Raw genomic sequence first — 24,746 nt, forward strand, 5'->3', positions numbered from 1 at the left:
GATACCATAAGTGACATACAAAATTCAAATTTAGGCGACAGCCAAATAGTTTTTTACATCCTCGTTCTTTGTTTATGGTGGGACTGTTTGACGAGATAACCACACCTTTCTATTATACGTATCGTGCGCAACGAAAATATCAGTATTACACCTTCACTTTATAAATAGTGTTTGCAGTCCAGAATTTGACTTTTCCACTTTTCAGAATTTCTCTCAAAAACAACAGCTACTGTTCAGTTGGAACTAATATTTTAATTGTTTCAAAATCTGAAACTATCACTATGTAAATAGTATTTTTGGTAAATACAATTTTCGGTAACAAGTACGGACATTTTTTGTTTAAATTGCATGGGTTCAAACGAGAAAAAAACTCTTCTTAAACTTCGTGCGTCCGAAGCGCTTATCTTAGTATCGGTCATCTTAGACTACCTGGCAATATTTAGGATCGCTCAAACTAATTCATATGAGATCAAAGACGAAGATAAAAGTAAACTCTACAGCAAGCTGCAGAATATTACCATACATGTAGATATCGATTTGAGGTTAACTTAACCTAGGTACTGTAACCTTATTAAGTCATATCCAAGTAATTAACTGATTGCACAATCCAAAAAAACAGTCGTTGTTATACGAGTTGAAATATAATTTTGAAATAAATCAAATAATAACCAAATACTAACAAACTTTAATTTTAGGAAAAAAAATTACAATAATTACCTCTGTGTTCTCTTCATCAGTTGGACGAACTTGGGATGAGGACATTTCGATGATATATGTGAATTGTATCGACAAGCATAAACCACATATAAATGATTTTATTGTGACGACCACATCAATATAATTTTATGAAAGAATTATATGAAGTGTTGACAGGTTCAAGGGATCACTGACCTGTTTGCACATTCTTTTCAAATTGCGAATTCTAGATCTGTCTTTCCCTCCCTCTCTTTGGAAAAATAATGATCTATGTTTGAAACAGATACCTGCATTGCAACGGTGCAATAATGACTTTATTGTAATTCTTCTGCCAATATGGTATTTGTTATTTTTTGTACATAAAGTTTTATTCATAAAAATCAAACAAAAAATCTGATTGATAGAATATAATCGTAAAATAAAATTAGCAACAAAACTTTGTAGACGACAAAAAAAATACCCGTTATGAAGAGAAGAGTGGAATGGCAATTATATTCCATAATAAATTAGATTTAAAAACTCCACAAGAGATATATAAATGAATTACTGTATGGGACCGACACTTTTTACAGGGTGAATGTTCAAAGGCTTCAATCTATAGATTTTTTTTTAACAGAAAGATGCTGGTTAAAGAGGGAACACAGTCACATTGGGCCATTCCAGTTAATTTCTGACAGGTGGGGATGGATGGGGAGAGTTTTTTTTATACGTTTCAGAAGAAAACATCATGAAAAACTACCTATCAGATTTAAAAATTAAGACCTATCAGATGTATAGTGTCTGTTCATATTGGGTGGATGGGCTTTCATGGGAAAAAATTACCTATCAGATTTTTAATACAATACCAGATAATGCATGATACGAAACCGTCTACATTTCAAAGCACCCCTATGGTCTAACATAGCCATTTTTGTAACCCCTAAGATGTAATTATTTTTAGATATTTACTGCTGCAAGACCCCCAGAAGTTTTCACCCCTAAGATATATTAAATTTACACCCCTCAGAAAGAACCATCCATCCCTCTTGAGCAGAACTGGAATGGCCCATTTCTCGACTGCTAGAATTAAAACTATATATTTGCTATCAAAATACATGTACTTGCCTATTAATATTCTGCTATTATATAAACATGAATATCTCTTTGAAACATTTGCTATTCAAATTATTGTACACGTATGAGGGTGGGGAGGGGGTCCTTCATTTCTTTATTCTTTTATTATTTTTTATGCCATTTTTCTCTATATTTTAAATTTAAGCACTTCTTTATTCTCTTTTCTTTATTTTATTGGTTCATTTTTCTCTATTCATTATTTTATATCCATTTATGTCTATTCTGTAACCCCCCTCTCCCCCCTACACACACACACACACACGCACATACACCCACACCCAAAAACCCTGAAAACGGAAAGTGGAATTAACTTCATGTAGGAAGGTAATCAAATGAAATATTTCGGAGCATCAAAATCGTAAAGGACATAAACAGAACTACCAAAAATCTTCGAAGGTCAACTTTGAGTGCGGACGTACGTTTCAAACTGAATAGAAATATTTTAGCCTATATTAAAGAACAATATCACTTGTACCTTTTAAAATATGTGAACATTTATAACGGTAGCAGAAATTTTTGAATTTCTATTTTTGAATTTAATTTCTCTAAAGCAAACAGTTATGCGCATTGTTTGTTATCATAAGTAGGAGTGATTTTATTTCTCCTTGTGACAAGAGCACTAGGACACATCTCCTGACACTTTTATTGTTCTTATGTTTATGCAGTAGCTAGACACAGAAGATAATGTATATTTTAATACGTACTATAAAGATAATACACAAACATTTATTATCATAACTTTTAAATAGGCAAATGATAATTGGAATTTAGTAGAACAACGTACGTGATTTCGAACTTGTATATCAAATTATCAAACGAAACTAAAACACCAACCAAATGCATCCGTACACAGGAATAATCTACCAATGCCGTGTTCTATTAATCTTGGGAGAAGATCCGTATATTGCTGCAGCCAAGGAAGAGATGGGATGTTTACCGTTCGTTTTTGGATATACACATGTGTGAACTAAATATCATAGACCATTCATGCTACAATGCATAAGGTATAACAAATGTACTAAACATCAAGGTTACTTTTCTTAAAAAAAATGTCTTTTATGTGCTGATTTTATAAAAGTCATCCAAAGTTACTTATTGTGAGAATATAAAAAAGAAGATGCGACCATGGTATGATTGCCAATGAGACAACACTACAAATGACACAGAAGTTTACAACTTTAGGTCACCGTAACGCCTTCAGCAGTTAGTTATTAACAAAGTCCGGATTTAGTACATTTACTACCAAATGAAAGTGTTTTGTTGTACCACATTACACAGTGCACAAAACCTATCACTTGAAATACTGCAATTTATGTTCAAAATAATTATGCTTTCCTTATGAATCTATGTTCTCAATGCGGCGTTGCTGTGTTTTTAAACATCCAACAACTCAAAACGAATCTCCTCAACAACTATAGCAAAACATATGCATGTCGAACACTTTCACATTTGTATATTATTAGACATCATACATCATTTGGTTTTCTGGAAGTCTTTTTGTGTCACTGAGTTGCTGCCACATTAAAGTTTTTTATTCATAAATGACATTCTGAACTCTTATATAAGTTCTGTGACGAATTCCGAGCTTTGAAATACTATGCTTCCAGATAAGAGCTATTTTCGAAAAAAAAAATATGCGCAAGAAATATAATGTTCCTCATAATATTAGCTTGGATCACAAGTTAAAAGAAAACACATCGAAATTTCAAAACATCTATGTATAGGATTTGCGTATGGCACTTGATGCCAGGACCCTTGATTGTGAACTACAAATATCCCAACTACATGCACTTGAACCTAATATTAAATTACGGGTAAGCACATAATTGCATTTATCTAGAGCGGTTATGGGGAGATATTTTTGGTGACTTTAAAAGATTGAAGTCAATATATTAATATTTTTGATAATTTACAGCTTCCGAGTTCTAGTTCTAAATTGTTGTACATTAAAATAAACATTTAAGCTTACTATACGTTACTAATTTTGTTTATTGTTGATTTTAATAGTTGTTCAAATGCTTGTCACACATGAAGTATGAACAATTTTAGTGTTTGTAAATTATGTTTGACTCAGATACCTGTATGATGCAAGGGAGAAAAACTATATACAAAAACATGCCACAAAACAAGGATCAACCCGACATTTTTTTGTTAAAATGCCTGTACCAAGTCAGGAAAATGGCCATAGTTATATTATAGTTCGTTTCTGTGTGCGTTACATTTTAATGTTGTGTTTCTGTTGTATCGTAGTTCTCTTATATTTGATACGTTTCCATCAGTTTTAGTTTGTAACCCGGATTTGTTTTTTCTCTATCGATTTATGAATTTCGAACAGCGATATACTACTGTTGCCTTTATTTAAGAGCATTTCAAAAAAAGCAATATAAAGATCCCCTTAGCGCATTTAAAAAGAGGAAACAAATGATTACTTATATCATCACATACGAATAAAAGTCACAAGAAATAACGTTTTAGGAACAAAAGATACAGAAAAAATCGTGACATGGTCACATGAATAAAAAATTACAGAAAAATATCATAATTACAGTTTTTAATTTTTTCAATAATAATATCAAGTAGAAAATCTATAAAAAAAATTATGACAATCGTACAAGCCTACATGTACATGTAATAATTTTAGCTAAATAAGACAGAGGAAAAGTATCAGTAATATTTGAGTCGCCCTTTAAATAACGCTTTGTAACTGAAAAATTCTGACCGAGAACAGATAACAGAATTGTGGTATTTGAAAGATATGTGGCATTTTTGGATGATTTTTACCAGATCTGAGAAAGCAAATTTCCTGAAGATGCCTTAACAGGAGTATAGCTATGGATAACAAACTAGTAGAAAACATACAATACTCATAAAGTTACTCAGTAAAATAATGTAATCACAAGTTGAAGCTCGAATGTAAACAAGCCTCGGTGTAGAGTGACTCTAATCGCTCTTTTGCTCAATAGCATGCTCTGAAGACATTTATATCAGGAAAGACCAAGAAGGGGTGACCTAAAAGTCTTTTGATAATGGGTATATGCCGTTTGGTAAGTTAATACACTCTCTGTTGAATTATAACTAATGAATGCGTTGCATTTCTGGCCATCTGAATCTTAGCACATTGTAGATATTGATCAGCCATATATGGAGCTTCATTAATCTTATACTAAATGACATTGATACTAAAAACTATAAGTATGCCATTGATTAGATTTTTTATTTTTATTTCCGCATATGATAAGTTTAAGCGTGTGAAATAAACTCAATTGTTTTCATTGAACATTATTTCCTGTAAAAATACATAACAGTATACCCTACCAACCAATGTCTATGCGAAGTTCAGACATACATTGCTAAATGTTGTTGGTGGAGTTCAGATGGTGTATAATGTGGAGTGAGTGAAAAAAATCAAATAAAAAGCCTGTTTTTGATTTTAAGAATAGTGATATTAAAATATGAAGTATGATATCTGTGAATTGTCTTATATGAATGATTGTATAGTTTTTATGGATTATGGAGAGTGATTCAGAGCCTGAAATGCTGTATCGAAAGTTTTTTTGAAGACCGCATGTTAACCATCTGAATTTATGTGTCGTTGGACACCTGTCATATTGACACATGAATACGTCTCTTTTTGTTCCTATAACCCACTTCAATTCATATCAATTCGTATCCCCACAAGGGTGACTGTGAAATAAAAGTATGGTCACTTGATCTTCTTCCGACCGGCAGTAAAACGCTTGCCAAAGTGGGACGTTCGTTTATGGTGTGCGGGATGTACAAGTTTGCAACCACGTCCGGTCAGAATGGGGACGTTAAATCCAATGCCACGTTATTTTCAACAACTCTTTGAGTGTTCCGTAGGTGGCCTGTTGCAAGGCAAAATGTATGTTCCTTCATCCAGGATGGCCTCTATTACAAGACCTACCCATTGTATTTATTGTTAACTTATTCTCGTCCTGAACATGCATGAAATATTTGCCACTGGACGTTAACCAACCAATAATCAATCAATTCATATCTAGATAGTGTTATAAATGAGAACAGTCGAGGTGGATGCAACATGGACAAAGGGAGACAATTCTATATTTTTTTTTACCATTGTAATCGTAATGGTAGAGTGGTAAATTAAATGCATCTTCCTGAAACCTAAGGCTTCTAAATTTGTAATAGACAGCCACGTTTAACCGTAAACGTGCTAGTTAACAAGATAGCAGTTCAAAAGGAAGTCATGTGACATATTTAACCGATTATAAACAAAAAAGTTAAATAATTTTTTTACCGAACTGCATACGTATCACATAACCTACACCTAAAAAGAATTACTAAAATAAGCATAAAAAAGAAATATGACACATAAGTAATATACAACTTCTTTAATGCAAAAGCATAAAATGGATATGGTCTTTTCGAGTTTAGTTATTTTTATACGATTTATATCTTCCTGGTAACTTGTTTCAGTTTTCTAAGTTTTGGTGTAGAATAAAGGTCATCTAGAGTGTACCCAACACGAAATAGAAAATCTCCTTTTCAAACAGGAAGGACCAAGTACTGCATGCCTTATCCCACTATCTTCCACAATTTAATTGTCGTCCAAAGATTATAACTTTAGTTTCAATAAGAACATGCTCTTCTTGGTAGAATTGCATGGGTTTGACTTTTGAATTTTTTTCTCATACATACTATAAAGCGTATGCAATTTATTTCTTAATATATTTTTCCTTCAACTACGGCAACTTTTGTTGATTTTGTCTTGTTTATTTCTTCAAACAAAGCTGTCTCATGAATGTCAATGTCTTGTAAATAAGGATTCTCCGTCATGTCATTTTAAACACTATTGATTTCAGCCCTAAAATGTTATTAAAAACCCACCACATTTGTCTAGTATTCGAAAAAAACATCTTCTAGAAACTTGTTAATTTGGTGCTTCCGAAAACTCCCTGTTCAAGCTAACAATTAAAGGAGTGATGATTCATAATCCCATTATCTTCCACAATAGTATTGGAGCCCAAAGGTGTACTTTATGTAAGTAGAAGTTAGTTTTTACTTTGAAATATTTTCTCAGTCTCTGACCGTTTTAAGACAGTCTTGGTGTAGTCTTTTGTCGTATAATTCTGACTATTTGAATGTTTGCAACACATTTGGGACCATCTATACGAAAAACAATGTTCCTTATACATGAATTGTCAGTTTCTTGTGCTAATGTTTTGACAGAATATTCAGCATTTTTGTTTTCTGTCTCTGAAATCTCCTCTGGAGTAGTTTTGTTCAATCTCATTTTGTTCAGATTCATTGAATCTGTTGATTACATCACCTGGATCCTGTCTTCCCATTCTTCAGACTCATTGCTGTCAAAATTGTAAATACATTCTTTCATTTTTTAGGCCTCATCTTTGGATTAACATGTTTATTTCGTACATGTTTCTGGAGATTCTTGCGTATCGGTAATGAAAAAAGTCTTTTCATCTTTCAAAATATCTTTGTACTTACCTTACACTTAAAACAGTGACGTGTTTGTTTTTTTGTTTTTTTTTGGTAAATGAAAACTTACAACACACACATTCTCTTTGCTCCGAGATCCTTTTCATTGCCTTTCTACCTTCAAATAAATGAAAATACTAATACATGTACATAATATAAAGCCTACGCAATTTATTTGTTAATATATTAACAACGCCTTTCATGACTAACAAAGCTATCTCATTAATGTAAATGTCTTGGCATTAAGGAATCTCTGTCGGATAATTTTTAAAACTATTGTTGACAGTGCCCCTGACTACTTTAGTATATGCAGACTCTCTGTATTCTGTCTACTGTTTTCTTTGAAATGTTTACTATTTAAGGGGTCATACCAGTTGCATATAAATTAAAATAAGTAAAACATGTGGAAACAAGAATGTATAAAAAAAAAAAAGATGTGGTATGATTGCCAATGAGACAACTGTCCAAAAGAGACACAGACATTAACAACTATAGGTCACTGTACGGCTTTCAACAATGAGCAAAGCCCATACCGTAAAGTCAGCTATAAAAGTCCCTGCGTTATATGTGTCCATAATGCACGCATGTCACATTGACACTATATTTACTTAGTTTCGAATTGATTGGACTTCAACTTCATCAATAAACTACCTCGGCCAAAATCTTTAACCTGAAGCAGGACAGACGGACGGACGAACCATCGAACGAACGCACGGATGCACGGACTAGAACACATTATGCCCATAAATGGGGCATACAAATTTATTTTTGAAAGTTAAAGTAATAATTTAGCAAAAACGAAAGTCCTGGTAGAGATTAGAGGGAGGCAGGACCTTTTTCGGGACGTCGGGGTGAGGTGTTTTTAAGCTCGGGATTTAGGGATTGATCCTTACGTGATCCGTGAGTATATTTTTCGATTTCGGGATAGGAATTTCTTTAAATTCTGCATTTCATGTTTTTAAGCTTGGGATTTCGGGATCAGAACCCCTCCGACCAACCCTCAAATTAGCCTTAGTATGTCTTAGTCATTTATATAAGATTCATATCCTACCATTGGCATGATAAGGCTCCCAAAAGAAAAAAGCAGTGATGGATTGTCCTAGAAGCATATATCATTAGAATAATAATGGTCTATATATAAGCAGTTACATTTATGTCATGTTTGAAGCGGTGCAAATTTTTTATTTAATTTGACTTTTACCAAAAGATGCATTGTAGTAATGGAGAAGAAAATTTGTGGTCTGAGGCCAGCAACACGAAATAATTGAATTTAACAGAAAGGAAACAAATATCGGACTTTGGAAGAAGGGAGAGGGCTTTTGATACCTTTTTTTGAAATTCTCCATTCATATATTATCTTTTACAAAAAATCATCCTACAACAGTTCACAAGCTGTATATGCCTGTGATTTCGCGGGTGTGTTCTAGTACAAAATTAAACTACTAATTGATCCGAATGTTGAAGTTATCTCTTCCTATGTTTTCGGCAAAGGATTTATTGGGGTTTAGAATTATGGTTATCCATTGAACTCTCCTTATTCGGCAGTTAAGCCCATGCTAAAGTGCTGCTTCCGTTTTATTGTACCATGGTACAATAAAATGTCCAGGATGTATATCATCTAGTTTTGTCAAATCAAACAGTTTCGCCAAACCGGTTACTCGAATAATCTTTCGACCAATTAACCGGTTGTTATGTCGACGTTTAAAGGCCTTATTTATAATTACAACACACGTGTACATTTTTATCCCCCACCTAGGGCCAATATGTTTTTTCGGTCTTTGCGTCTGTCTCTGGTCAATCAAGTTTTTGTTGAAGTCGAATTCCAATCAACTTGAAACTTAGTACACATGTTTCCTATGATTTGAGTACCAAATTGTGTTTTATCCCAATTTCACGAACCACTGAACAAAGTAAATGGTAGTGCGAGTGGGGCATCCGTGTACTATCGACACATTCTTGTTTTGTATACAATAGATTGAAGTTTATCCTTGGGCAGTATAAAGCATCCATTGTGATCATTTACTTTTAATTACGTCATGAATTGTTTGACCATTCTGGAGTTATCGTCAATGATGACAGAAATGTTCGATTTTTGGTGCACATTGACTTAGCTACAATCTCGGTGCTGTTTTTTCTCGTTGATAACGTAACCGAGTGCAATTTTTTAAGCGGGGTTCCTTGGCATAACAGATAAAAGAAGGATCTGTATATCTTTTTTGGAGTACCTGTGTTTACCACCCCCATCTGCATGATATGTAAAGGTTCGTTTTGTTCAATCTTATTTATCCGGTGTTGTGTGTTGCGAATTTGTATTAGTCTTTGTTTTTCTTTAGACCGTAGTGTTTGCTGTCTTTCGTCGTATTATGTTTGACCGATCAAAAACAAAAACAAAATGACAGATAAGATGTGTAAAAACCCAAATAACACTTATAAGAATTACGTACACTCCTGGTGACCTGTATCGACTTTAAACTAGATTACATTAAAACCGAACCGATTTTTAATTTAAAAATCAATTTTAATCAAAATAATGAAGTTAACCTTTATCGAAGTCTGGACCGTGCATTTGTATGCAATGTTTTTTTTTTTTTTTTTTGTTTCTCTTCCTGTAGAAAAAAACAAACTAGGTCACACAAATCAAAGTGTGAATGTACGATGTCTTGCTCGCCAAGTATTTACGGAAATATAATATTGAACGTAGTATCCGGTGAATGTCGTCAAAACATGGGTTGATGAATCTAAACAAAGTAAACAGGGGTAAGTGGGGTAGTTTAAAATTTAGAAAATCTTCTGTACTTATGAATTAAATGAGGTATATAATCTGCATTCAAAATACTGTGAACGAAATATTAATTTCGATAAACAAATAAACTCTTGCAATAAAATTTCATTCTAACGGAAATCGGATGATACACGGGTTTATTTTTTTACTGTATATGTTCGTAATTAGTATAAAAACAATGGACCTATCACGAAACAATTGTTTCCGGTCGCGCTATAATGATCCTTAAATAGATACCAATTCATTCATACCAATTCATTCATAAAACAAAAATACGCCTGTATACGTTGACAATTTAAACAAGGACAAAGAACCTTACACAAACAAAATTACAATTGGTCAAAATAATTCTATTCATAAACTTACAATACATGTCAAACTTAGTAAAGACGTCAAAAAATGTAACGTATTATCTTGCATTCATATCTCAATAACAAAACTTTTGTGTACTAAACCGAGACTGGTTACATGTACATGTATTAATAGATTATAAACAAATATGGTATATCTCATATACAGGTTGGTCTTTATTTAATATGTTTAACTTCTTTACATTTTGCTCTTTCTATCTTCATAGTTTAGATTGAGATTAAACCATCTTGACTTTTTCGAACGAAAAGAGGCCATCCGAATGTAAAATATAAGTATTAGATATAACTTAAGTCAAATATCTTATGTTTTGGTCGAAATTAAAGCTACACAAATTCGAAACCATGGTTGTTTCCAAATTTAGCTTTTTTAATATTTTAGGTACAATACTTATGAATTAAAATGAATAATAATAATAAAACAAAATGGTGACACTTTTGACATATACAGTACACAAGATAATTTAAGTACATAATACTTGTATAAGGTCCAAAGTACGCGTTGGTCGTTATTCGAAGGAACAGTGTAACCTAGCCCTTTAAAAAAGAAATTAGATTGTCGAAATTCTCAGAAAAAAATCGAAAGGGGGTGACTATATTTCATAAGAATAAAAGAATGGGATACGTTTTTTTATATAGTATTGTAACAGTATTAACTAACCCATAACTACGATAGCTAAATGCGTAGGTGATTAATAACAGGGTTTTGATTGTTGTTAAAATATTTTTTGGATTTCTTTTGTGTAACAATGTATAAAGTTTCTTTAATTTATTTGGTCTTTCGAATCTGATCGCTAACTTTTCTTGGAATTGGTGTGGTCTCGGAGATATTAAAGCAAGACGTAATTTAAATATTGGCTTAAAACGATATTTAGAAAAAAATACAGTCAAATTTGAAAAATATATAATAAATGCCTTTCAGAATTTAGGGAACCAATCATCGTCGAGTGAGTATAGTCATTCTATCAATATAAGGGTTCGAAGATTGACGAAAGCCCCTGCAACTGGAAGAAGAATAAAAATTTGCAGTGTTGTAAATCTTACAGGAATAACAAGCGATGAGAAAAGAAACACACACAATAGCTGTTTTCTCATTATAAATACCATTCGTCTCAACTCGGCCGATTCCGTACCCTCATCTAAGGAGGAGGTTAGCGGATTCTACCGAGGATTGCCGAATGTATAAATACGAGCTAAATGTGTAGAGCTTCTATTTAGATATTTCTTTCTAAGGTATTAAAGGTTGTCTATTACAATTTATCTAACTTCTTTTTTTTTCAAATCTGATATTAAACGATACATCCGGATTCAGTGTGTAACTAGAGGTCTTATTAATATTATGAAACCCCAAGTATGGCTTTAATAGTGTTATCATAATAACTTTATATACAAATGACATAAAGAGACAAAGCATTTGTCGTTTTTAGTTCAAGAAAAAGATTCACTGGAAGCAGGAGAGTCATAAATTACTGAATTCGACCCAATATTTTAACAAAATTGAAAAGTTTATATGAATTGCGACTTTCTAAAGTTTTGCCTGACACTGGTGACACGTTTGACATATACACTAGAAAATATAATTTAAATACATAATACTTGTGTAAGGTCCAAAGTACGCATTGGTCGACATTCGAAGGAACAGTGTTATTAAGTTCGTTAAAAAGAAGTGGATCGACCAAATTCTCAGAAAAAAAATCGACAGGGGGGGGGGGGGGGGGGGGGGGGTGACTATGTATTATACGAATAAAAGAATGGAATACTTTTTTATATATATATAGTATTGTATTAAATAACCCATAACATGGGATACTTTTTTTTATATATATACTAGTCAACAAAAGAAACGATACAAGACTTTTTTCAAATTAAAGGTAAAGTTTTCCGTATATAGGACCAATATTGAAGGAAGTAATAATTATCATTATGGAAATATAAATCCGTTTGAAATAAAATATATTTTTGCTTTCGTGACGTTTTTGGCGATTTTTTTTTTTTACAAAATTTACATAAAACGACAATTTCAAAAACAAAAGTTCCAACTAATGATGCCAACCTCTCATTTGAAGGTAAAGACAATGTTTGCCATCAATTTGTTTCTAAAAATCATACAGTTTCTTCGTTTATTTGTTAAGCAAAGTTCGGCCCCACGAGAAATCGTTAAAATGTATATATTATCAACTGATTTACCATAGACAGTATGTGTAAAGTGATATTAAAAAAGCGGTAACAATCTTAAAACTTATCCGAAAGGCAAATTGCAAAAAACACTTTTTCCCCAAAAATTAAAAAAAAACCAATATTTCAACCAATAATTTACAACATGAACATAACTTGATTAGCATATTGAATATTTTTAAACAAATTTGAAATTTTATTTAGTACTTAGTAAATTGTATGTCGATTTTTTATTCAACTTTCCGCAAAACTAATTTGCACCCTATGTTCGTTTACACAGAATTTAGATACTTCCGACAAGTTTTGATTTTCATTACCACATGTGCATATGTTCCAGACCGTATGAGTATTTGGACCGTACGCGTACGGTCTGGACCGTATGCGTACTTTTTCAAAATACTCATACGGTCGGACCGTACGCGTACGGTCTGACTAATATTAAGAAGTTGGTGAAGTTTATTAAATACAAATGCATATAACAGATCAACATAACGTAACTCTCAAATTGTTATAAAAAAAGTGCAATTGTAATTGAAATAAAAACTTTATATTTTAACTATTTAACAGATTCACACTATTTAAATCTGTTAATCTCTTGTATAAAGTATGTCGATCAGTAATAGTTAACATGAATTGAATAAGATCACTGAAATTGAAGATATCGGAAGTAAACATAATGTGAGAGAACAACTGTTTTCGAATATTTAGCAACTTTACCAAAAAATGTAAATGCAAAGGAAAATGCATAAACTGCAAACATTTAAATGTAAAAAATTTACGTTACTTGTGGAAGCAAGCGTCACCTTGGGTGAGAGTCCCAAAATATATAGGATTCAGATATACAATTAAAAAACTATTTAATTTCAATAGTTCGTTTGTTCATTTAATCCATCTAATTGTAATAATAACAATTTGTAAAACTAAAAAAAAAAAAAGATTGTGATAAACGTTTGTTTAAATTTAACCCATATGATGACATGTATGGTTAGCTCGTACTGGACCATACGCCGTAATACTCATACGGTCCGACCGTACGCGTATGGTCGGACCGTACGCGTATACGTATATGGTCCGGACCGTACGCGTACGGTCCAAATACTCATATGGTCTGGAACACATACATTACCAATGACAGCTTTTTAAAATAGTGTATCTCATTTTGTTTTATATTTAATAATTTTGGAAAAATTTTATTTCAAAGTCGTGTATCGTTTCTTTTGTTGACTAGTATAGTATTGTATTAAATAAGCCATTTTTTATATATATAGTATTGTATTAAATAACCCATAACTACAGTAGCTATAAATGCGTAGGTGATTAAAACACGGTTTGATTAATGTTAAAATATTTTTGGATTTCTTTTGTGTTACAATATTAATGTATTGAGTTTCTTCAATTAATTTCGTGGAAGGAATCCGATCGCTAACTTTTCTTGGAATTGGTGCGGTTTATGAGATTTTTAAACAAAGTATTTGCTAACTTAAATACAATCAAATTTGAAAAATATATAATCATCGACTTTCTAAATTTAAGGAACCAATCATCAACATCGAGTGTCTATAGTCATTCTATCAATATCAGAGTTCGCAGATTGACGAAATCCCTTGCAAATCTTACAGGAATAACAAGCGATAAGAAAAGAAACCCACACAATAGCTGTTTTCTCATTATAAATACGAGCTAAATGTGTAGAGCTTCTACTTAGATATTTCTTTCTAAGGTAAGGTTTTCTATTAAAATTTATCTAACTTCTTTTTTTTCAAATCTGATATTAAACGATACATCCGGATTCGGTGTGTAACTAGAGGTCTTAATATTATGAAACCCCAAGTATGGCTTTAATAGTGTTATCATAATAACTTTATATACAAATGACATAAAGAGACAAAGCATTTGTCGTTTTTAGTTCAAGAAAAAGATTCACTGGAAGCAGGAGAGTCATTAATGACTGAATTTGACCCAATATTTTAACAAAATTATTTTTTTTTATATGAAGTGCGACTTTCTCAAGTTTTGCCTGACATAATAAAGGTAATAAGTTCATTTTGGTATTCTATTAACTGTTTTCCTTCACATAAATTTTATATGAATCTATTAATAAAAGAAAAAAAGGTCATGTTTTCTTATACACACGTGACACTAGTCTACATGTCTGGTTTGTATGGTGTACCTCAACGTATCAGTCCTTTACATGTTTTATTAAGGAATCGTTAGAAAGTAATTACAGTGTAAGTGTATTTGTGTTGCAACGAAATGGAATGACCTAATGCCGCCTCCCTCAGGCAATAGTTGACCTCTAATGAATTTGGCCTTTCTGTATACATGGTATAGGTCGTATATTATCAACCGTTGCTACGTACATTTGTATTTAAGCAGGCTTTAAACTATTCTGGTTTTTGCGTTCCAGATGGCAAGAGCTTCAATCGCGCGAAATTTAAAAACTATACATACAATAATATCTAAACTGCATAATACACACTTTCTGTATTCTCTTTCCTTGTTAAAACGAAGTTTTAATGGGAAATTTAATGTTGAGATATAGAAATTTTACAAATAAAGATATCTGATTGTGATCCATAATACTGAAATATTTCTTAAACTTCAAATCATCCTAATAACAAGCAGTAATTATAATTTAATGCTATACACATTGTTGATTCCTGTATGCTTGTAAGCCAATTTTATTTGAATTGATCTATAAATTTCTGTTTGAGGATTACATGTAACCATGTTTCGTTAACAAAGAATATGATTTTCCAAAGTTAGCATAAAACTAGCCACACGTGTATAATTCTTACCCTATAAGCATTGACTAAATTACATAAAATAACGGGTAACTTGTCGGGGTTTCAAATAACTAACTTAAACCACTAATAAATCACACGTTACGGTAATTTGATTGAAAGTTCTAATGGATATCTACCCAAATTCACACAGAGCAATTCACCATAAACCATTAAATGCGGGTAAGACTTTTAGTCTGCAAACAACTTTAAAAATTTTATGTGAACCCTTTCGATGAAAGAATTATTTTTAAAGACCACAAAATTCACACCCTTGCAGTACAATTGGTTGTGTTAGACATACATTTTCTTGCGATCGACGGACAATAAAGTTGGCCTTAAAAGTTTGTTTTTTTTCAAATATGTACTCACCTTAAACGATTTCAATGAATTATTGAAATCCAAAAGACTCAATTTCGCTAATATAATAAAATTGAGAATGGAAATTGGAATATGTCAAAAAGACAACCTCCCGAACAAAGAGCAGCAGAAAACAGCCGATGGAACACGTTTGAACAAGTGGAGGTCCTAAGTGAAGGTTTTAAATGCGCATTTTAAATAAAGTTATTTTGTTAATTATGTTTACGAGTAGACATTGCATCATCTGTTCGCTACATACGTAAACACTACGTTGACCTCTGATTATGTGCCAATTTATACGTCATTTGGTTTCTGGTTGAAAGTTGACACATTGGCAATCATACCGCATCTTCTTATTTTCTGTGGCTAATTGCTGTAAATAGAAATAAACCGGTGAAAATTCTATTATTAACAGCAAAAAGAAAACAACCATATGATGCAATATATGATAAAAAATCACGACTTATTTCTATTTTATAAATAAAACGGAAACATATACTTTTAACATCCTAAGTTTGATCATGCAGACTATACACAAACTGAGGTTACGATCAAAATCGAAGCCGGCGTTTCCTTTTATTGAAACTGTTGTTTGATATCAAGATTTCTTTAAAATAGATTACAATTTCCATAATGATGTTTAAAATTTTATTTTCTATCAAGTTTTAAAAATGCTGTAATCGGCGGAACCTTCGGCTAAAAGACTTATATAAACATATAAAAATAAAAACACAATGTTTATTTCAAATTACATCGGACATAAATAGTAGAAGCAGTTTATAAATACAGGTAGCTTGATTTCCCCCTGTCCGCCATTGTTATACTTCCTAAATGGACAAATGTGTCAAGGGGAAACATTAGCTTTGTGTGCAATTGGAGGGTGGTATTGGCCTGATACAGGTTTCCCCCATCACAATGAGGTGGAAGAGTAGGATCATGCCAAATTTTTCAGTGAAAAAAGTTGAATCGACCCAGTCCCCCCCCCCCCTCCCCGGAAAAATTGGCATGGGGAAAGAATGGCTATAGGACACCAGCCCTTATTTGAAATGCATGAAAATATTGTCGAAGCACGATTCCTTATATCGTGTAAAAAGATTTGAAAGTTTTGGTCAAGCGACACGTAAAGTGTACCCGAAACTAGAAATATACATTCCTCATATCATGAAGGGGAGAAGTTTTAAGGGTAGAAGTCCTCGTCGTTAAAAAAAACTTTATTTCAAAATATTTCCCTGTGCTTTGCAACAACTCACTGAACAGCCCCATGTAATCTTTCACAAAGCGAAGTCTTTGACCTTCGAAAATGATGGGGGATTCTAAGTTACCCGGCCTTTCATCGACTTTATCGACTTTAACAAGATAAATAAAATGTTGTTTTCAAATAGTTTAAACATATTTATTTATAGCGGATTGGGAAACAAGTTATTGCAACTTATATTAATCCCGTTCCACGTTGCGGGTACGAGTGCTGCCTTGTATAGCGGCATCAGCATTCAATTTTTCGAAATCTACAAGGGTGTCTTTTAAGTGCAAGAGATATGTCTCTCTCTTAACACGGGTCAGCCATTTATCGTCCCCTTCCGACGGACTATGATCGTTCCTCAAGACCATACTCGCAAATGGTGTCGAGGGAGAGCCGAAAATTCGGTCACTGAAATTTTCTCACCGGAACGGGGATCGAACCAGGAACCTTTGTGTTAGTAGTCCGATGCCTTAACCACGGCTCTCCTCTTCTCTTTTCAAATGCGTACATTACACCAAAACGTCATTCAATCGATCCTGTACTCTGCATTTCAAATACACAAGTGGTTACAGTATCCATCGTGAACTAAAATGGAAGATATCAGAAACCGACATCTTTAATTACAAAGCTTTATTTTTTTGAAGTGTCGAAGTATTTTAAGTATATTTTACTTATATCTTAAACATGAAGATTCTTCCTTTCAGTTGCATCCCGATACAACACAAACTGTACTTGTACAAGTAGGTTGTTTGCTTAAAATATAACAGAATATTAATTTTACTTATTTTGTATAAAATTATACGCAGGAACATGACAGTTGTTTTCCTTTCGTTTGATGTGTTAAGGCTTTTGATATTGTCATTTGATAAGGGACTTTCCGATTTAAATTTTTATTTGAGTTCTGTATTTTTGGTATTTTACTTTTCTAAAGGGTATAAAAATGAAGAATAAATTATCAGGTGTAAGCATATTTTCATGCATACATGTGAGATTCACGAACATTATGAAAAAATGTTTAATATTCAAAATTTTACGGCAACATTTTTTTTCGCAGAAATAATCAGTGGAAAATGTAACTTTATATTCGAAATTTATCAACCAAATGTCTAATTATTGATTATATATACAGCCGAAGATTGTGGTAAAGTTTACAATTATATATCCATCTGTTGCTTCTAGATGTATACATATATGTTACTTTCTATGTGGAAGAACCTAACATTATGTATAGTATGAAATTCAAAACAGTGTAGCTGTGGCCATTGATTGACCCATCAAAATCATCCATTGACTGGGACAATTTACGTGAACGTTTGTCTGTAACAACCACTGTTCATGACGTACCTACGATAGACATTTAAACTGTGGGGTCAACAAAGGTTTCTTAACGCCTTTAATTATAAAATAATTCGAAAAATTAATCAGGAATAACCTTTGTGTTTTGATTTATATAATTGATATAAATCAAAATATCGTGTTATTTCTGATTAATTTTTCGAATTACTTTATTTAGGTGTTGAGAACCTTTGGTGACCCCATAGTTTAAGTGTCTTTAAAAAGTACATAGTGAGCATTGGTCGTTACATACAAACGTTCACCTAAATTGTCCCAGTCAATGAATGATTTTAATGTGTCAATCAATGGCCACAGCTACACTGTTTTGAATTTCATACTATACGTATAAACAATTAAGAGTGTATAGGTTAAGTAGGTTAAGTACATGTAATTCAAGCTTGTTATTAGCTGCAAGCGTTCTTTGATCCGGTTCAATGTATATTACTGTTTGTTTGTTCTTATGGTTTTGTTAAATCTATTACAATATTGCTACTATACAAAAAATGAAAACAACTCGTTATAATTCCATGCGTCCGAAGTGTTTTTCTGAGTGAACATTCATAAGAAACGCTAAAAGCCAAATATTTAAAAGCCATGGATGTACAAAATTACATATGTAACACTTTTCCCGTTTTTAATTTGTTTGAGAATTTTTATGCCCCACAGTCGGCATTAAGTGTTATCATTGAACGTCCTTCCGTCCGTCTTTCTGTCCTTCCTACTCTCATTTCCGCACTTTTACTTAAATTGCCTCCTACACAATGTCAACAACCATTAACCTTGCAATTTATTTTTATTTTGTTTTCGCAAACTTTTTTTAAGTTTAAATCGCTAACATGTTATGGCATTCATACGCAATGCTGAGAAACTAATACTAGCAGAGTTCGAATTTCGTTTACGAGTCTTTTACCGTTTTAGAGTTATGCCCCTTTTCAAGTTAATGGATTGCAAAGCTCGAGCGAGAATTTTCGTGTCCTAGGATATATTTTTTTTTATCTTATGTAACATTTGCATGTTAAGGGTGAAAAATACACACACTCACGCAAACACTTTTGTGTTCCCAGGGGCGGATCCAGCCATTTTAAAAAGGGGGGTCAACCATATGCTCTCATTCAAATGCATAGATCGTCCAAAAAAAGGGGGTTCAACCCCCGGACCCCTCCTCCCCTGGATCCGCCACTGGTTCCTATCCTAATAAGTCAGGAAACACGACAGTTATTGTCTAATATTATATCTTAACTTTTCTAGTCTTTAACAGAACTTGTAATTGATCGAATATATTTGATTGTCTCTGATATATATTTTTTTGCATCTATTTTTCCCGAATCATAGTGATTTAAGGATGTTCGCTTGTCATATTTTCGGAATCCTCTCAGGTTTATCCATTTGAATGCCTTAAAAAAATTTGCCCATTGACCCCAATTATTTTATAAATCTTTTATATGTATAAATATAAGCCATCTGTAAAAGTTTTATAAAATCCTTGTTAATTTTTAATAGTTTTTGAGAACTTTAAGTTCTCAATGATAAAGCAATTGGAAAATCAAGAGAAAACATTTTCCCGCCAAAATTGCAATGGCTAATATCTCGACCTATATATTATTTTTTTTGCATTTTTGGTTCCTTTATTAAACCCCTTTCAATATATACTAGACGAAGTGTTAAGAAAAGCTTGTTATTTTGAAACTGAGTAGCGAACTTCCTAAAGGCTTGACATAGACGAAATGTCTTTTGGCTAGTTGTCCCGTCTCTTTAACGTATACACTGCATGCTGTTGTTATTCATATATAATATTTTAAAACTGTTCGACTGGTTAATTACTCTATACGCTAAGAATGTTTTTTTCAAAGGTTATGTAAATAACAGTCGATACTTAGAAAAGATAAGTCTGTAAAGGAACGTGTTGATTGCTTGTTTACTTTCTGAAACTCAGTAACTCTTAATATATGCACAAACTACAGTTCAACGTGTGCACGGACATTCAATGATTTTGTAATTAACACTTATACTAACACCGATACTTAAAACACATACATCTGTACAGAAACGTGTTGGTTGTATGCTTGTTAACTCTGTGGTTCTTTTGAGCAGTTCGTTTGCACTCTGAAACTCATTGCACAAACTACAGTCCGTACTTTGATCTATAATGGTTTACTTTTATAAATTGTGACTTGGATGGAGAGTTGTCTCATCGGCACTCTTACCACATCTTCTTATAACTACAAACTACAGTTCAACGTGTGCACGGACATTCAATGATCCCATCTACTTAAAGTATAGGTACATTTATATGAGTGTCTCCAAGCCCAGGACATCCGAGATAGTCTGACGTTTGTCCGAATAGCAAAATAATGAATCAGAACACAATTAGACAGGGACATCTATATACCAAAAGCAATGTAAACTTGTGAAGGGATAGAATGCACACTTCCTGTTTAGAAGTGACTAAAGTGTTTTACTTCATATAATACTGTGTTTCCTTTTTCCCGAGTATTATTCATTTTATTTTAGTCAGTGAAGTGTGTATCACTTACAATATCGTGCTTATAAATTTGTTGGATACTTATCAATATTTGTTACTGCCTTTTTTTAACGTAAGTATTCACATAAAATGTGCAATTTAACAAATTTCAACATACTAATTATACGAAATTCCTAATGAATAAAGTAATTAATGTGTATTTTTAAATGCAAATTTAACGTTGTTTTATTTTTAACTTCCTATGTTGCATAAACTGTCATCTTGTTGTCAAGGAAACAAACTTAGTTTAACAATGACTACTTAAATGAATGAATATGAGAATTTTTATCTGATGCCATAATATTCCTTTGAACACATTTTATTGTACTTGATTATGAAAAATGATGATGTTTCAAATACCATGGGAATAATTCTTTGCGTTTTCCTGCTTTAAACAGGAAATTACTAATTCTGATTCCATTTAAAAATCTCATACTTTTGTGTTTGATTTTACCAATTCAACCAATGGTAAATAAAGTCATCTCCAAATCAATAAAGAAATGGTGAGGGCCTGTTTGGGGTTAACAGAAAGTCAGAATAGAGAATAATGGACAAAAAGTGCACAATAAAGAGAAGGAAAAATAGAGAAAAATACGCAAAAATATAAAGAAAAGAGAATGAGGGTGCTAAAAATATAAAGAATAGAAAAAAGTAAAAAAAGTAAAGGAATAGAAAAAATGGGATAAAAAATTTAAAAATAATGAAAAATGTAAGAGACACAACAATGGAGACCCTCACATATGCTACATGTTACTGATGTCATTACTATGTATCTTTTCAGAGTGAGGATGAATAAACCTTAGCAAGAAATATGAATTTTGATATGAATAGTTCTTTAGACAGTAATTTCACTATAACAACTCCGGATGAGGTGGGAACATGTCGGATATCTAACTGGTTGATAGCTAAAGCAGAGAACGATAAACAGCCATTAATTTCTGTGATATGTGCCATTGGTGTTCTGCTACTAACTGGCATGATTGGGAATGGATTAGTGATATATGTGTATTCTCGGAAGCCAAAAACAACAACAAACCGTATTTTTATTTTAGCTTTAGCAATTCTAGACTTTTTAAGCTGTACAGTAGTAATACCATTTGAGATCTATGATTTGGGGCACACGTTTACATTCACACGGACGATTTTATGTAAACTTGGTCGATTTAGTGAATTTATGTTAATATTAGGAGCAGGATTTACATTAGTGGCGATTTCAATAGACCGATATGTACATTTATGTCGTTATAAATCTCGTTTGCTTCTAACAGCTAGCCGTGCCAAGAAAGTCTGTGGATTTTGCGTGTTCCTTGGTTTATGTTTTGCCGTACCTCTATTGAGCTTTGCTGGACTTGAGAAGATACCGTTGTATGTCAATGAAACAAACGTGACAGCATGTGGTTGTACAACATTTAAAGACCCAAATGCAAAAAGCGGGAAAATTTACACCTACTTACTGATGTCTGTTTTTCTATCAGCTCTGGTTACAATGTTAGTTTCTTATTGTTTTATTGGTGCGACCTTATATGGACGGCGTCAAGGAAAAACAAGGAATGGTTTAACATTTATAACTAATACCGAAGAAACAAAACGTCTGCATAAAACTAAAGCGTTCCCGGAAATGAGGAAAAAGGAAAGTTTTGCCATTGGAAAGTCGACGTCATTTAGTTTAAATGGGTCAACTTTTATTTTTTTAACAGTGACTGTTGTGTTTGTGATAGGATTTGTACCACATTTAAGTGTACGTGTCTTCCGCTTTCTCCACCTCGCATTTAATGACGATACCTCTATGGATTTATTGTATAATTTCTTAGTTCGATCATATTTGATAAACAGTGTCTCTAATCCGTTTATATATAGTATTATACACAAGAGATTTAGAGATGAATTGATAAAAACTATAAAATCTATTATTTGTTGTAAAAGGAAATCATCATTATCAAAATCACAAAGGTCAAGAACCAACTCGACAAACAATGAAACTTCATTCACATAATAATCTTCTTTATTTTTTATTGATTCATAATTGCATAAATAAAAAAAATTAAACACACTTTTTTCATGTTTTTTTAATACGCAAAAACTTTTTGCTAGTTAGCACACTCAACTGACATTTAAGGTAGCACAATACAAAGACCGTGTCTCAGATTTCTAAAAACATCAATAGAACAAATTTTATACCCAATTAATTTAGTGGTCTCTTATGAATTGATGTTACAACATCATTGAAGATTTATGAGAGAATGAAATACAATAGGAAAAAAATAAGACACAGTTTTGGAGGTTAAACTGTGTTGTGCAAGAATCTATAAAATATTTTGGGATGCTATGAACAACAAAGAAGCTAAATTCATTCAAGTATGGACATCACAATATGGCAACTAATTACATAACAATTAATTATGTAATAATTATGTCATAATGAAGTTATCACAATTTGAAGATTAATCCTTCTTCTTTCTTTTGGTACCTCAGTTATAAAATTTAAAGAAAGATGAGTGGAATTACATCAGTTTACAGATGTCTGATTGGGGATTAAAAATCTTTGTATTGTAATACTAAAATAAGAAGATGGCTGCAAATGTGACGACTATCCACCAAAGATCAAAGGAAAAGATGGTAAACTGCACACAGATTACCTGGTTTCCATCGTGTGTTACTTTTCTTGTAAAACTTATCTACTATGTAAATATTTATCTGAATCATCCTTTAGGTGTTAATTACAATTTTATTCTACAGTGTCACAGAATACCTGAAACATATGGTGTTTTTATAATTATAAAGCATAAATAAATCCAGGTTGTTCCAATCACATAGACCTTGATTATTGCTATTTTCCAATCCGGATTATTTCTGAAATAACGCAGCTTTTCATGACATCTCAAACTAGTCACGTGTAACTAACTATATATGTGTCAGACCACCAGATCAAAATCCCTATCTATTCGGAAGTATGCCATTTGCGCCGATTTTGAAAATTTTCATTCTTTCATTTGCGACGATGTCATTTTTTCATTTGTGCCTATTTTATATTTTTTCCTTATTTGATTTACAGGTAAGTTACAGGTAAGTTAATACTTTTACATTGGCTGAGCACAGAGTATAAAGACAAATCAAGTGACATTGCAATGGTAAATGGCTATACCAATGTTTCGGGTAACTATTCCTTTCCCTAAATGAAATCGATGACTGCTTCACGTTTGACATTGTCTGACACTCCGCTCCTTCTGATGACAAATGTCATACATTCTTAGACAACGTACAAGTACACATTCCATAACGGTCAACCAATTCGTGATGGTGTCCATAAAATTAACGAAGGGATGATTTCAACTTCACCATTTGGAACTCTTGTTTTAATAGCTTCCTTGTGAGAAAATGTGAACTCTAGAAATGCCCCCACCAGTACGTATGCCAGACAAAGAAAAGATGGCCTTCGTTATCGACAATTACGCCAAATATAGAAGAGACGAAATCATAAGAAAGGAATATATTAGATGTGTTGCCTATACATACTCGGCAAGAACAGATTTATGATTTGAATGTATTCCGTTTTTATGGATTTGAATGCTGTACATATATTTTTAATTCGTCATTTTAGTATAAACAAAGTGCTTTTATCTTAGGTTTTTACTTCTTGAGACAGGAGACAACAGTTATATACATGTTATGATTGACAATTCATAACATATGTACAACTGGCTAACGGAAGAGGTCTTTAATGATAAAGGAAAATAACATTACTGGTATGAAGAGTTGTCTCATTGGTACTCATACCACATCTTCTTATATCATTTCACCTGTAATTTACCTGTTATTTACCTGTAAAAAAATCGGCGCAAATGAAAGAAAAAATCGGCTCAAATGAAATGCAGATCGGCGCAAATGCAAAACGCCG

At 32.5% G+C, this 24,746-nt stretch overlaps 1 protein-coding gene across 6 annotated transcripts; it reads left to right on the forward strand.

Annotated features, from left to right (window-relative positions):
* The first annotated feature begins 9,523 nt into the window (after positions 1–9,523).
* On the forward strand, positions 9,524–22,902 carry LOC143068904 (cholecystokinin receptor type A-like). 6 transcript variants are annotated; one of them, XM_076243267.1, is made up of 2 exons: positions 9,524–9,548; positions 21,633–22,902. In XM_076243267.1, exon 2 carries the CDS (start codon positions 21,663–21,665, stop codon positions 22,842–22,844), a length of 1,182 nt encoding a protein of 393 aa, XP_076099382.1. In that variant the 5' UTR covers positions 9,524–9,548; positions 21,633–21,662; the 3' UTR covers positions 22,845–22,902. The 6 variants fall into 6 exon arrangements, with proteins under 6 accessions (XP_076099382.1, XP_076099378.1, XP_076099381.1 ...); XM_076243263.1 differs by lacking the exon at positions 9,524–9,548 and adding an exon at positions 9,902–10,044; XM_076243266.1 differs by lacking the exon at positions 9,524–9,548 and adding an exon at positions 10,503–10,588.
* Positions 22,903–24,746: the final 1,844 nt, after the last annotated feature.

The sequence above is a fragment of the Mytilus galloprovincialis genome, chromosome 3, assembly GCF_965363235.1.
Source record: "Mytilus galloprovincialis chromosome 3, xbMytGall1.hap1.1, whole genome shotgun sequence".
Lineage (NCBI taxonomy): Eukaryota > Metazoa > Mollusca > Bivalvia > Mytilida > Mytilidae > Mytilus > Mytilus galloprovincialis.